At 59.7% G+C, this 13205-nt stretch overlaps 3 protein-coding genes across 14 annotated transcripts; 2 read left to right on the top strand and 1 right to left on the bottom strand.

The window, feature by feature from the left end:
• The first annotated feature begins 78 nt into the window (after window positions 1-78).
• CLTB (clathrin light chain B) lies at window positions 79-7347 on the top strand. 12 transcript variants are annotated; one of them, XM_059825196.1, is made up of 6 exons: window positions 79-265; window positions 2246-2292; window positions 3611-3728; window positions 4005-4116; window positions 4559-4612; window positions 5105-7347. In XM_059825196.1, the coding sequence occupies exons 1-6, from the start codon at window positions 82-84 to the stop codon at window positions 5274-5276; spliced, it is 687 nt and encodes a 228-aa protein (XP_059681179.1). In that variant the 5' UTR covers window positions 79-81; the 3' UTR covers window positions 5277-7347. The 12 variants fall into 12 exon arrangements, with proteins under 12 accessions (XP_059681179.1, XP_059681180.1, XP_059681182.1 ...); XM_059825197.1 differs by having other exon boundaries at window positions 79-266; window positions 2232-2292; XM_059825199.1 differs by having other exon boundaries at window positions 79-286; window positions 2267-2292.
• Window positions 7348-8719: 1372 nt separating this feature from the next.
• Window positions 8720-9838, bottom strand: HIGD2A (HIG1 hypoxia inducible domain family member 2A). The gene is made up of 2 exons (XM_059825475.1): window positions 9705-9838; window positions 8720-9412 (listed from the first exon to the last, which is right to left on the bottom strand). The coding sequence occupies exons 1-2, from the start codon at window positions 9817-9819 to the stop codon at window positions 9246-9248; spliced, it is 282 nt and encodes a 93-aa protein (XP_059681458.1). The 5' UTR covers window positions 9820-9838; the 3' UTR covers window positions 8720-9245.
• A 267-nt stretch (window positions 9839-10105) lies between these two features.
• NOP16 (NOP16 nucleolar protein) lies at window positions 10106-12812 on the top strand. The gene is made up of 5 exons (XM_059825461.1): window positions 10106-10212; window positions 10405-10523; window positions 11233-11292; window positions 12077-12183; window positions 12445-12812. The coding sequence occupies exons 1-5, from the start codon at window positions 10106-10108 to the stop codon at window positions 12586-12588; spliced, it is 537 nt and encodes a 178-aa protein (XP_059681444.1). The 3' UTR covers window positions 12589-12812.
• Window positions 12813-13205: the final 393 nt, after the last annotated feature.

The raw sequence follows: 13205 nt of genomic DNA, 5'->3' as shown, positions 1-13205 counted from the left end.
TGACAGCTCCGCCCGGGCCCAGTCGGAGCCAGCCCAGCCGAGCCGCGCAGCCGGAGCGGGAGCGGGGCGGGCGGGCCGGCCATGGCCGACGACTTCGGCTTCTTTTCCTCGTCCGAGGGGGCCGGCGCCGAGGAGGACCCGGCCGCCGCTTTCCTGGCCCAGCAGGAGAGCGAGATCGCGGGCATCGAGAACGATGAGGGCTTCGGGCCGACCGACGGCGAATCGGCCACCGCCCCGGCCGGGCAGGCGGCCCCGCCGGAACCGGGTGAGCGCCGCGCTGCGCCGGGCGGGCACGTCTGGGGGCCCGCGGGGTCTGCTTGGCTGCACGCCCGGTGGGCACGGAGGGGGCTGCCACCCCCGTGGGTGTAAAGGAGGACTGTGCCCCTTCTTGCCTCGAGGGCAGGGAGGGGTTCCCTCCAGACTGCACCCCCCATGGGACTGGGGTTCCTCGTGGGATGCACAGCATTCCTAGTGGGCGATGGGGTCCATGCTGCACCCCCAGTGGGCAGGCAGTGGAGTTCCCTGGTAGGCCAGGCCTACATCCCAGCAAGGAGTGAATATTAGGAAAATTTTCTTTACTTGAGAGAGTGGTGAAGCATTGGAAGAGGCTGCCCAGGGAGGTGGTGGAGTCACCATCACTGGAAGTGTTCAAAAAACGTGTAGACGTGGCACTTTGGGACATGGTGTAGTGCTCATGGTGGTGTTGGGTTGATGGTTCGACTCGATGATCTTAAAGGTCTTTTCCAACCTTAATGATTCTGTGATTATCCAGGGCCTGTGCTTGGTCCCAAAGGGCTTGATGTTGGGGTTCCCTCTCAAGCCTCAGGGTGTGGGGTGAATCCTGAGCTGGGACTTGCCAACTATGGGGCGATTCCTCCCCCGTGTGCTCAGGCTGGTTTCCCTGGGTTGGATGGACCCCTGTCTCCATGTCTCAGTGTCCCCAACTAGGGCAGTGTGAGAGGCATCCAGGCGAAGCTGAGGAGCAGCGACAGCTCTGTCGCTGTCCCCACAGACAGGAGAGCCCTCTGGGGTGCAAAATGGAAGGCATTTCCATTGGGGACATTGTGGTCCCAGGCCCTGCAGGTAGAAGGTGCTAATCCTGATCTCTTGCCTCCAGTCTGTGGGGGCTTTTGTAGGTGGTAGGGGCTCAGGGTCTGCTCTCTGCATGGACACAGGGACACTGCTGCCACAGTACTCCGGCTCCTTCCCCTAATGCAGGCCCACAGGGTGTGCTGGCTGTGGAGCAGTGGTTTCAGCTCTCTGCACATAAGGCTGCGGAGGCAGACCTGGGCCCAGTGAGGTGTTGACAGCCATGGTGATAAATGCAGTCAGACAGGCTGGAGCTGGGAGTAGTCGGAGCTGCACCATGGGGGTGAGCACTGTGGGGACGGTGCTTGCCTGAGCTGCGCTGTGCCTGTGCAACTGTCTGTGCCTGCAGCTAGCCACCCAGTAGAAGCCCTGTGGTCATCAGAGCTGTGGCAGCTCAGAGCCTGGAGTCTGCCTCCTGCAAAGTCTCTTGTCTGCCTAGCAGCGGAGAGGCCTGAACGGGGCTGGTCTTGTGGCCCTCGTGTGCAGCTTGGTGTTCTCTGGGGCTGGGGGGAAGACGGGGCTGTACCCCAGCTGTGGATGTCAGTGGTGCCTCATTCCCAGTCCTAACCTTGCAGCTTGTCCCAGGGGCATGCCCCCAGGTGGGCTCTTGAGGACCTTGGCATGCACACCTGCCCTCCTCTCCTGGTGGAGCACACTGCAGTCTTTCTGTGGGCTCTGTCCCTGGCAGGAATGCCTTCCCATTGCAGCCCTGCACTGCTAAGTACTTGGCCAGCAGCTTCTGAGTCACCTGCCTATGTCCATTGACAGCCTCTGCCTGGCCGCTTGCAGGTTGGGGTTGGTCAGGTTGTCTTTCTACAGTCAGGGCACCTGCCTGTGTCCAGCCCTATGCCTGGAACAGTTTCCCTAATCTTCAGATAAGAAAAAATACCAGTGAAAACATCATAAAGACATAAATGCCTGGAGAGGCTTGTCTGGGAGAGAGAGAGAAGTGCTGGCTGAATCCCACCAAGGACAGGAGACCATGGGGCCTGGCCCACATATGTGGAGCTGTTGTAAATGGGTGTGCTGGGCTGGAAAGAGCACAGCCACATCCTCCAGCAACTGACTTGCTTCTTTTTCCATGAACACCAGCCCCTCTGGGATCACCTGCAGCTGCCGTAGTCGTGTTTCTCTTTCTCTCTTCCTTTTTCTACAGCTGGTTTCCAGAATGGAGGAGCCACTGTCAATGGAGATGTCTTTCAGGTGAGAGCTCAGCCCCTTGCCCTGGCACAGTGGTACTAAGTGGGATTGGGTGGGTATGGGGCCAGCACCCCACTGCTCTGCCCCCAGGATTGACTGGAGTTTGCTATCCAGCCCCAGAACAGCTGTGGTGCTTCTGCAAAGGTCTGGGTCTCAGCAGGGAGTCCTGGCTGTTCCATTCTCACCCCTTTTTGAAGAGAACGTTGGTCCTGCCTGCCATGACCTGCCCCAAATCTGTTTGCAGGTGGCCTATGCCCTGAGGGAGTGCCTGGGCCTTAAGAGCAGATGAAAAATCCTCCATTCCCCACAGAAGCCCCTTCTCTCCAGCCTGGGTAGCTCCCAGAGGCCTCCACGGCAGTCAGGAGCATCTCTTGGCAGAGGCCAGAGCTAGGACGGGGCTGCCACGGGAAACTGTCTTTGCTGTGGCCTTGCTGCCAAGTCCTGGCAGCATCTCCCATTAAACTCACTTGCCCCGTGGCCAAGGGTGTTTTGTTGGGCCCACCCGCCTGGGTTTCAGCTCCCTCTGTGAGCCCAAAGCCCAGCTCTGCTGGCTACAGGAGAAGCTGTGCCAGCATCTGGCAAGCCCTTAACCCCACTCGGCACCCAGCAGAGTGGCATGTGCATTGACCGTGCCTAGTTTACAGGATGATAATCACATTAGAGATGAGGCAGACTTAATTAGATTGGGGATCTTGGAGGAGAGCTGTAATCCCATTGCTGAGCTTGATGTCGAGCTGGGTGTCCCGGCCAGCGGAAGCTGTTGGGAGAGGTGCTGAGCCAGCATGGTGCTGAGCCTGATGGGAGCTATATAGGCAGCTCAGCTCGGAGGAGCGAGGGAGGCTCTTGCCTGCAGGCTGGTGTCCATGCAGAGAGCGGTACCTCCTGTGGGCCCTGCCCCTCGCCTGGGCTCTCTGTGTCTGTTGTGGCCAAGCCTGTAATGATGCTCAGTCCTGGGGCTGCCTCAGCCTGAGTCAGGGCCAGGGAAGCCTGGTGCTGGTGGAGAGCATGTCACAAAGCTGGTGTTTGTCCTCTGCTGTGGGGCTGCCCAGAGGATGCGAGAGCTGTGTTGGCAGTGGGCAGCAAGTCAAGGAGGGGAACGCTAGAAGTCTTTCTGGGTGGCAGGGCCTGGGCCTGGGGTCGGGAGCTGCGACAGCAGCTCGAGCAGCACTTTGAGGACTGTCCCAGGCTGTCACCCTCCCTAGCTCTTGGCTTGTCTGAGTGCTGGGAGTGTGGGGTCCTGCCCTGCTGCCAGCCCTTCAAGGTGGCTGGGCTAGGCTGTGGGAAGAGCTGGTGCTGATGGTGAGGTGCTCGTGTCCTGCAGGAGTCCAATGGCCCCACGGATGCCTATGCAGCCATAGCCAAGGCTGACCGTCTGACCCAGGAACCTGAGAGCATCCGCAAGTGGAGGGAGGAGCAGAAGAAGCGCCTGGAGGAGCTGGGTGAGACCCAAGGCCGTGTGTGTCCCCACTCATGGCACCTTGTGACATGGCAGTGGGGCCCTTGGGGTCCTTCACCTGGCAGTGACCCTGCTGCATCGCAGAGAGGTGTCTCGTGCCCCACGCCATGTGGTTGCCCCTGCCAAAGATCTGCTGTCCTTAGAGCACTGGTGCCTTTCAGACAGTACCAGTGGGGACTGGGGACAGGCCTGGGTGGCTGCCCAGCTGGCCCAGTGGGTGCTAGTATGGCTGATGGGGTCTGTCTCGCTCTGGCCTTAGATGCGGCATCAAAGGTGACTGAGCAGGAATGGCGTGAGAAGGCCAAGAAGGACCTGGAGGAGTGGAACCTGCGTCAGAATGAGCAGATGGAGAAGAACCGGGCAAACAACAGGTATGTCGGTGTCAGCATGGCCAAGAGGGCTGCAATGGGAGCTGCTGTGCAGCCAGATCTGCCTTCCTGGGATGTCTGGGGGCCTCCTTTCCCACAGTGGGGCCCAGCCCTGCAGGGATGGAGCTTTGTCAGGCAAGGGGAGAGGCACCAGGGCTTCAAGCGGCTCTGGTGGCTATGCAGAGCGGCCCTGGCTGGGACCATACTGGGATCACCCTGGGATCTCAGTGCCTTGCCCCTGCCGTGGGCCTTGCATCAGGGCAGGGTTGGGGCACTGTCTCTGCAGCTCTGCCATCACCGGCAGGTTTTCCTGGTGCCGCGTACGCTGTGATGAGTGGGTCATGCTCTGTGGGAGGACGCTAACCCCCTCTCTGTTTCTCTCTTCCTAACCCTCTGCCTGCCTGTCTGTTCTGCGCTCTCTCTCTGTCTGTGCCTCGGGGGCTAGGATCGCTGACAAAGCCTTTTACCAGCAGCCGGACGCCGATGTGATTGGCTATGTGTATGTGCCTCTTACAGACCGTATCCTGCCCCGCAGGGTCTGGGGGTCCTGGCCCCAGCGCTGGCTGCCCAGCCAAGGGAAGGGGGGATGCTGGGAGGTACTGGGCCCTGGTGAGGTCCTGAAGGGAGGATGATGCAGCTGAATGTTTCCAAAAGGTGGAGTCTTAGGAGGCAAGTGGAGCTCCTGGAAATGCTCCTGTGGGGGCTAGTTGAAGAGGCAAAGCCGTGGGGTCTTGTGCCTTTTGGGGGACAGCTCTGGGGACAGAGAAGTCTTGGGAGCAGGCAGACATCCCTGTGCCCCTGGATGAATGGTATCTTGGGTGAGTGCAGCCAGCAGCAGCCTTGAGCATTGTAGGTCTCCGGATCCCAGAGGATGCTGAGCTCATTAGCTGTAGGAAGGGGACAGGAAGCGGGGACACGAGGGGTTCCCATACGGAGGGGAGGGTCTCCTTGGAAAAAGTTCTGCCAGTGACAGCCCTCAATGTCTCTGCAGGGCCTCAGAGGAAGCATTCCTGAAGGAGTCCAAGGAGGAAACCCCAGGCTCCGAGTGGGAGAAGGTGGCCCAGCTCTGTGATTTCAACCCCAAGAGCAGCAAGCAGAGCAAGGATGTCTCGCGGATGCGCTCGGTGCTCATCTCCCTCAAACAGACGCCCCTGTCCCGCTAGCTGCCACTGGCACAGCCGGGAGCGCAGCAGGGCAAGGCCAAGCTCACTGAGCCGGGCGGCTTCACGGGGCCAGCCCAGGAGGGGCCTCACCCTGCCAGTCCCCTGCTCCCTGGTGTGCGCCTCGGCTGTGCTCGAGTCACTGGTTGTAACTCTCCCCATGGTTTTCCTTTGCTTAAAAGGTGCATCGGTCTCTTTTTACACTTATTTATTACTGTGGCATTTCCCCGGGAAGCGACACTGGGTGGCAGAGCTGAGTTAGCTGGGGAGCCCCCGGCCTGGGCTTTGCGGGAGGTTGTGCCCAGGGCCCTGGCTGAGTGAGAGGGGGAACACCCCACCCCGTGTTCCCCACCTCACCCCTGTGCTGGGAATAAACCTGCCTGCGGCTGTCCTGGTGCCAGGCAGGTGCAGGCATGGCAGCCCCATGTCTGGGCCTGGGTCCTAGCCCCAAGGCAGCGATCCTAGTGGGACCCGTAGCTCCCATCTGCCTTTCTGGCAGGGTTTACAGCAGAGCTGGCTGTGGGGCTGGGAGTGTGGAGGAACAGCCCTGACTCAGCTATGCAACACAAGGTTCTGCAGGGAGCGCAGCCGCAGTGCGATGTTGCTGGGCTAGCAGGGAGTGAGGAATGTGAGTTCAGCACCCAGGCTGGGCTGGAAATGCCAGCAGTTGCCCCAAGCACAGCAGACCTCTCCCCAGCCTGGCTGTGCACCTGAAAAAGCTGGCAAAGCTCCGAGCAGCAGTTGCAGTGTCTGTGTCCCATCTGTCCTGTGGGGCTGCTGGTGCCAAGGCAGCACAGTAGTGCAGGGCACTAGGAAGGGGCCATGGGGTGAGCGTGCAGGATGTTTTCTGTCATCCCCCAAGACCACCAGCAGTTGGGAATGTGGGGTGCCAGGCTTTGTGGGCCCTTGGCTCTGCTCTATTCCTTCCCCTGCTACTAGGATGGGAGATGGAGGCTGTGTGGTTGCAGGGAAGCAGATAGGAAGGTCCAGCTGCTGTGGGGCAGGTGAAGCCCCCAGCTCCCTAACCCAGGGGCCCAGAGCAGGATTGGGCAGAGTTCTGGTGCCGGGACTTGTGCTGTCCCTGGAGAACAACCCGTGTATCTGTCTGCAGCTACTCTGTGGCTTCTCTTTGACCTCCGCTGGATTTGCACACTTAAGGCAGCATGGCAAGATGCCTCAGTCCCGCTCCCCGCCCCACAATGCACACGCTTTCCAGCCCAAACACTGGGTTTCTCTCTGCTTGGCAGGGCTGGCACCAGCCCCTCCAGCTCAGAGGCCCAGCCCTAGAAACCTGCAAAACTCCCACATAGCAGGAGAGGGGCAGCCCTGCATGCACCCTGCTGTGGGGCAGCCCTGCATACACCCTGCTGTGGGGCAGCCTGGAGCTTGTGCCCCAGGTCTGGCCCACCAGGGGCTTGGGAAGGTCTCGCAGCAGCGGGCTGGGGGGACATGGAGCAGAGTCCACAAAACATTTGCTTGAGCCTCACTGCACAGCTCTGCTCAGCCAAAAAGCAAGTGTACAGAGCTCTCCTGCCCTGCAGCTATGGCTCCATGAGTCAGGAAGGTCACCTGCCCTGCTGCTGCAGCCCTCATGGGGTGACTGGGCACCCCAGGCTCTGGGGCACGGGCTCAGCAGTGGGCTGGGAAGTGAAATGGGTGCATAGGGAGTCACTCGGTGTTGTGTGCTGGGATTGTGCCCCCTTGTCCATAGGGCTGATTGCTCCTACTCTGTCCCCCTGCACTCCAGCATATGTAGGCACCTCTGCTGTGGTGTGGGATGGATGCTGATGCAGGATACCTCGGGACTTGGCTGCCTGCTTCCGCCTTTCACTGCAGAGCAGCAGGAAGTGCCTCTGGCTGCTTCCTGGGGGCAGGGAGCCCCCCCTGCGCTCTGGCCCTCCAGCCCCGGCAGGCAGCCAGGCCCCTGGGTCCCCCAGCTGCCATGCACTCCATGTCAGGCAGGGGCAGCCAGCTCCTGGGGAGCCATGCCCACAGCTGTTCTACATCCCCTTGGCTTTGGTTATCTGTGACTGTTCAAATTACCTGTTAAAATAAACCGACATCTCCAATCCTACAGGGCACTGTTGTCTTTCTGCTTCAGCAACACGCACATGTGTGTTTAGAAGAACCCACAGCCATGAAGCCTCCTGCGGAAAGGATGGGGCTGGAAGAGAACCACATCCTACAAGAAAAAATAGGAGCCAGGGGAACAGCCAGAGGGTTTGCACTAGGGTGGGGCAGAAGCAATGGCAGCAGGATCCAGGGGCTCTGCTCTGCCCCCAGGAGCTGCGAGCTCCTGCTTTTGTCCAGACGGGCCGAGCTGCTCCCCAGCCCGCTGCGCCTGTCTCCAGGCAGGCAAGGGATTGCGCTCGCAGATCTGCCCACCGGTTGCCTCTCACACCCCTGCCCTAAGCTGGCCGGGCTGGAAGTGCCAGTGAGGCAGCCAAAAGCAGCTTCTTCTGGCAAAGACGTATTGAGCAGGCAGCCAACGAGGGAAGGCAGGCAGCGCCACAGCCCTGCAGCAGGCAGAGCACCAGGCTCCCCGGTGCTGAGGTGGAGCTCCCCCTGCTCAGCACCGGCGAGGGCTTGTCCCCCACCCTCACCAGCTCTGGTGGGCAAGAGCCTTCTCCCTCTCCATGTCCAGGCCCACCGGCACCATGGTTCCCCAGATGAGACAAACCAAGTGCTTGTTCATGGGCAGAGCGAGTTTACCTCTCGCCCTGTCCTCCAGAGCTGCTTATAAGGGCAAAGCGGGATTAGCAAGCTGCCAGGCAGCTGGCTGCAAAGCCACTGCAGGCCAGGGAGGGCCGGGGCACAGGCACCAACATGCAGACACACAAGGAACAAAGCCTGGAAATGCCCTAGGCAGCTCAACATTGCAGCATGGTTAATGGTGTCTGCGGCCTTTTCCCCTGCAGAGATACGCTCTGCCCACAGACAGGCACAAGCTGCCGCAGCCACAGAGCAAACAGAACCAACGGCCCCATTTCCTCCCCGCTCTGCAGCCCTGGCACAGGAGAGTACAGTCTTGTCCGTCTTGCTGCTCACCAAACACCCCTGGTGTGATCCAAGCCATCCAACACCAACGGCAGGACTTGGAGCCACCTGTGATGATGTTTGTCACGACACAGGCAGTGCAGCTCCCTCTGGGAACAGCAAACTTGCTCAGCAGCCAGTTCCTGCTCACGCAAAGCAGCGAGCTGCGCAGGAACTCACTCCCTAGCAAAAGCAGCCGAAGCAGCAGCGTGTCCCAGAGAACATGGCCAGGCTCCATTTTGGAAATGCGAGTTCCCAAGTTCTTTTCACAGGGAGTCACATCTCTTGTGTCCTGCTTGCATCACCACAGCTTCAAGGCAGCCGTGCCTGCTCCCCTTCCTTTCTACACTGTTTATTATTCCGGCTTCTCAATGCTCTGCAATCCAGTATCAGTCAGAATCTTGCTGCAATTTACTTTATTGCTCACTGGTTGCAACCAAACAGATTACACATTCTCCCCAAACAACTCACCCACTGCTTATGAACTGTCCTGCCAGAATCAGGCCATAAACAGAGCTGTTCCTTCCTACGCAGGCAGCTCATTTCTCAAATGCTGCTGCACCACCTGACTAAAGCCACGCCTCAGCGCAGACCATGACCCACAGGACACAATTTTAACAGACTGTGACAGCACCAAGGAGGGACAAGAGGTCTGATGGGGGTGGAAAGCCTTAGTGAGGTGCAGTCTCCAGTGTTGTGGGAGGATAAGCTCTCAGGGAAACAAAAAATGCCACGGCCCAAATTTCAGGGTAATCACAGAGCTGTATTAGCCACATTTCCAGTGCTCTGGAACACAGAGCCTCTCTGACACTGGCTGCACGGACACATCACAACCGTCTCTCAGGAAACTCCATCCGCAGCCAGAATCCACCCTGCCAGCTGAGACCCAGGCTGGTGGGCACCTGCCCGCAGCCGCAGCCTCTCTCTTGCCTGATTTCACTTTCTAGATTTCATGGCTGTGACCACCATGCCTCCCAGGAGAGCTGCGAAGGTAAAGCCCTGGGCCAGGATACGTGCCCGCATCATCAGCTGAGACTGACGGGTGTTGCCTCTCTTGAAGCTGATCAGTCCGTAGGTCAGGACGCCGACAGTGCAGAGGCAGCCTGCGGGGAAGGACAGAGGGACGGGTCAGCAGGGCGGGGGCTGCCAGGGTCGGCTCTTACCTCCTCCCGCCTTCCCCCCTCACGTCCCCCCACGCCTGAGCGTGGCTGGCTCGTTAGACAACACCCTCAAACAAGAGATGCCCCCCCGGAGGGCAGCCCCTTGGGTCTGGCCTCAAGAGGGGCCGACCCACTGCTCACTGCCCTCCCCCATCACCAGCCCCATCGCCCTGGCCCTTCCCCCTCACCGCAGCGCCCCCCCCCCCCCCGTCTCCCCCCGGCCGTTCCCCCTCACCGAGGGGCACCAGGGGGTTCTCGCGGGTCTTGCGCAGGAACTTGTCCCCGAAGCCCTCCTCGCTGAACACCGGCAGCGGGCTGGGCTCCAGCGGCGGGGGAGGCCCGGCCGCCATGGCTGCGGCCCGCAGGGAAGGTGACCACCCGCGACCCTCCCCGGCTGCCGTAGCCAGGAAGCGGCGCGCGCTCCCGGCAGTCAATGGGGGGGGACAGCTCCCGGCAGGCCGCGCGCCCCGCCGCGGGGCATGCCGGGTGTTGTAGTCCATAGCGAGCACACCCAGCGGGCGGCGCTGCAGGAGCGGGACTACACTTCCCGTGGTGCCCCATAGCGCAGCCCCGCCCCGCGCGACGCGGCCCGGCCCTCGGCGGTGGCAGCAGCAGCAGCAGCAGCGTGGGGCCGCCATGCCGAAGGCGAAGGGGAAGAGTCGGCGGCAGAAGTATTCCTACAACGTCAACCGCAAGCGGCTCTACCGCAGCGCCCGCCGCCGCGCCGCCCCGCGCATCGCCTGGTGAGGCCGCGGGGGGTGGGCGCGGGCGGGACGCGGGGCCGTGCGTGGGCTGTGGGCAGGGCGGCCGTGAGCCCGCCGCCGTGCGGGGGTCCTGCTACGCTTCCCGCTGGGCGCTTGTCTGTGGGGAGGGGACACGCACCCACGCGCGGAGGGCGAGCGCAGGCCGTGATGCCGCTGCCTGTCTCCCCGCAGCTCGCATATCCGCCATGCCTGGGACCCGACCAAGTCTGTGGCGCAGAACCTGGCCGAGATGGGCCTGGCCGAGGATCCCAACAAGGCCGTCCCCATCCCCAGGAGAAAGCTGCTGGTAAGTGCCGCCGTGCCGTGCGCCGCCGGGGAAGGGCAGGGGGGGCTCGGCTGGGGCTGCTTCTTTGTGGGGGGCAGAGCGGGCCTCCCCCAGGACACGCAGCCGGGCTGGGGAGAAGCAGCGCGGAGAGCAGCCTGCCTTACAGTGCGGGTCAGGTGGCTCCAGGTTAGTTTCTGTAGGTGGATGGGTTTATTACGTTTATTAGTATGCTTTACTTGCCAAGATCCTGACGTGGGAGCGAGCTATGGTGTCACAGGGAAATAATGGACTTTGGAACAAGTATAAATAACGTCAATCAATCTTCTGGGACTTGCCAGAGAGAGGTGGGGTTGGGAATGCTGCAGCCGGGTTGCTCCTGCTTACAAAGAAAGCCTCTTTGTGTACAGCAGTGCCAGCCTGGCCTGCCTGCGTTGGTGGGCAACGCTTCCAGGAGAAAGGTGGCCCCACGAAACGTCACACCATGAAAAAAACCAAGAGTGACCTTGTTTGCCACTTGTTTCCATTCACATACTATTGCTCGGGTGACTGGCTTGCCCACGGGTTAGCTTAATAGTGCAAATAAGGCTCTGCTTAAGGTAGCTGAGATTTCCTGGTCCTTGCAGCTGTTGTATAAGCAGCTTGGAGTTTTGGGAGCAACATGTGGTGACACAGCTCTCTTCCAAATGGGCTTTTCTTGAGCTGCCTTCTCTCTCATTTAACATAGGGGATGGAAGTGGAAAGTGATGGACGGGAGCAAGGAAAGAAAATAGTGCGGAAGCCCTACGTGGTGAACGGTCAGTGCTGCTTCTGTCCTCCCCAGGGAGCGCTTCACCACCTCCAGCCCTGGCAGATTTTCTGCTGAATCACACCATTGCTATTGCCTTTGGGGTTCTCCCAAGGCCCTGTGTGTTATTTTGTCTCTTGTCTTTGTGCTGCCAGACAGTCCTTATCGCCTGTGCTGTGCCAGGGGCAGGGAAGGCTGTTAATTCTTATCCAGGCTTGTGGGCTTGTAGAGGAGTAGCCCCCTGGCAGCAGTCAGCTGGGTGTTCCCAGCCAGGCCGGAGCTGAGTCAGGAGCCAGGACAGCAGCTCTGCCATTCCACTGTATCCTCTGTCTCATGAATTTCCTTTTCCCTCCTGTGCTGCTTTTTTCGCAGTATTTCTACCTGCAGCCCCAAGAGGGCTCTTGTTACTCTGAAACGTGCTGGTGTGTGGCACAAGGGTGACAAGAAACTGTGGCTGCAGTACCCCATATGTTTTAGCGGTGGGCTGGGCAGCTCTGAACAGTCACGCTCTGCAGCCTGGGCAGAAAGGCTCCACTCCTTGTGGTGTGAGCTGGAGAGGGGCCGCAGCGCAGCCTGGATGCCTGCAGCCTATGTGGAGGGCTGTTGTCTTCTTCGTTTTCCTGCACGATTGTGCTGGGAAGCAGCTTTGTGTGTGTGAGCAGCCGAGCTGTACTGCAGGAGCCACCTCCTCTCTGCAGTACTGGCAGGGCTCGATCTTGGGAAGAGGCTGGGGAACCTCTGAGGTGCTGCATGCTTCCTTCCCCTGCTTCATGGTGTCTCTGTTCTCTGCCTAGAGATGGAATATGAGGCCAGTCTCCCTGAGAAGAAGTCAAACACACTCTCACGAGACCTCATTGACTATGTGCGGTACATGATACAGAACCATGGGGAAAACTACAAGGTAAGTACTGGCTCTCCCAGAGCGAGGAGCACCCGGAGCGATTCATTCCTGGCTCTTCTGAAGGATGGGAATCGCTAATCTTCTCTATCCTGGATCCTGTTTTGTAGTCAGCTGATTTTTAAGGGGAAGCAGCACTTTGAACCTTGGCCACGTGCCTGTCTGAGTCAGGCAGTGATCACAGCCATCCTGGGTGGGCCTTTGGGCTGGTTTGGTGTTTGCTCTTGGGTCCAATCCTCTGACTTACCCTCTTCTTTGTCATAGGAAATGGCTCGAGATGAGAAGAACTACTACCAGGATACTCCCAAGCAGATTAAGAGAAAGATCAACGTGTACAAGAATTTCTATCCCGAGGAGTACAAGGATTTCATCGCATCACTCAAGCAGGAGAAAATGGACTTGCAGTGACTGCCCTTTTCTCGTAGTTTTGCCTGTAAGCACAGGTTTGACGTGACCATTTTCTGAACTGAGCAGGGACTGACAGACAGGTGACAGTCATAGGCTCAGCGCCAGCAAGTTGAGCTACGCAAAGCCTCTGGCGATGGAGGAAGGACGTTCATTAGACAGAAACAGTTATAATCAGGCATGAAAGACTGTTTGCTGTGGCTTGTGGCATTGGGACTGAATGTGCTGTGCCGCTCCCTTTCTTTGTGGCAGTTAGCACTTCTTTTGCCTTGTTAAAATAAATTATTCTTTCAAGCTGGTGTGAATGTCTTGCTCATGGGCTCTCGCTTGGCGCAGTCCCGCTTCAGAGAGCTCCTGGTGCCGACCTGCAGGACATGGGCATCGGGTGTGTGTCACCCCCTGCAGCAACGGGGCTGGGGGCCCACGGGGTGCAGGCAGCACTTGGGCCTTTGCTGATTTCCCTGTAAGCAGAGGCTGGAGCGGGGCCACGAGCTGCTTCTTCCCCCCCTGCCCTGTGCAACCTTCCTGCCTCCAGCTTGGAAGACCAGGCTGGGGGCCCCTTCCCTGCCAAGGAGCTGGAGGACAGTGCAGAGTGATCAGCCTCTTTTATTGACAAAGGG

Source organism: Gavia stellata, chromosome 16, assembly GCF_030936135.1.
Source record: "Gavia stellata isolate bGavSte3 chromosome 16, bGavSte3.hap2, whole genome shotgun sequence".
In the NCBI taxonomy this organism is placed as follows: Eukaryota; Metazoa; Chordata; class Aves; order Gaviiformes; family Gaviidae; genus Gavia; species Gavia stellata.
Note: the sequence above shows the minus strand (reverse complement) of the source record. Positions and strands in the feature narration are given on the sequence as shown.

Excerpts from the sequence above, each read along its gene's own strand:
- NOP16 (XM_059825461.1), top strand. The coding sequence starts at position 10,106 with ATGCCGAAGGCGAAGGGGAAGAGTCGGCGGCAGAAGTATTCCTACAAC. Across the intron at positions 10,213-10,404 it reads GCCGCCCCGCGCATCGCCTG|CTCGCATATCCGCCATGCCT; the intron begins GTGAGGCCGCGG and ends GTCTCCCCGCAG. Across the intron at positions 10,524-11,232 it reads CAGGAGAAAGCTGCTGGTAA|TGGAAAGTGATGGACGGGAG; the intron begins GTGCCGCCGTGC and ends AGGGGATGGAAG.
- CLTB (XM_059825198.1), top strand. The coding sequence starts at position 82 with ATGGCCGACGACTTCGGCTTCTTTTCCTCGTCCGAGGGGGCCGGCGCC. Across the intron at positions 287-2,266 it reads TGAGCGCCGCGCTGCGCCGG|CCACTGTCAATGGAGATGTC; the intron begins GCGGGCACGTCT and ends AGAATGGAGGAG. Across the intron at positions 3,729-4,004 it reads GAAGCGCCTGGAGGAGCTGG|ATGCGGCATCAAAGGTGACT; the intron begins GTGAGACCCAAG and ends CTCTGGCCTTAG.
- HIGD2A (XM_059825475.1), bottom strand. The coding sequence starts at position 9,819 with ATGGCGGCCGGGCCTCCCCCGCCGCTGGAGCCCAGCCCGCTGCCGGTG. Across the intron at positions 9,413-9,704 it reads GAACCCCCTGGTGCCCCTCG|GCTGCCTCTGCACTGTCGGC; the intron begins GTGAGGGGGAAC and ends CCTTCCCCGCAG.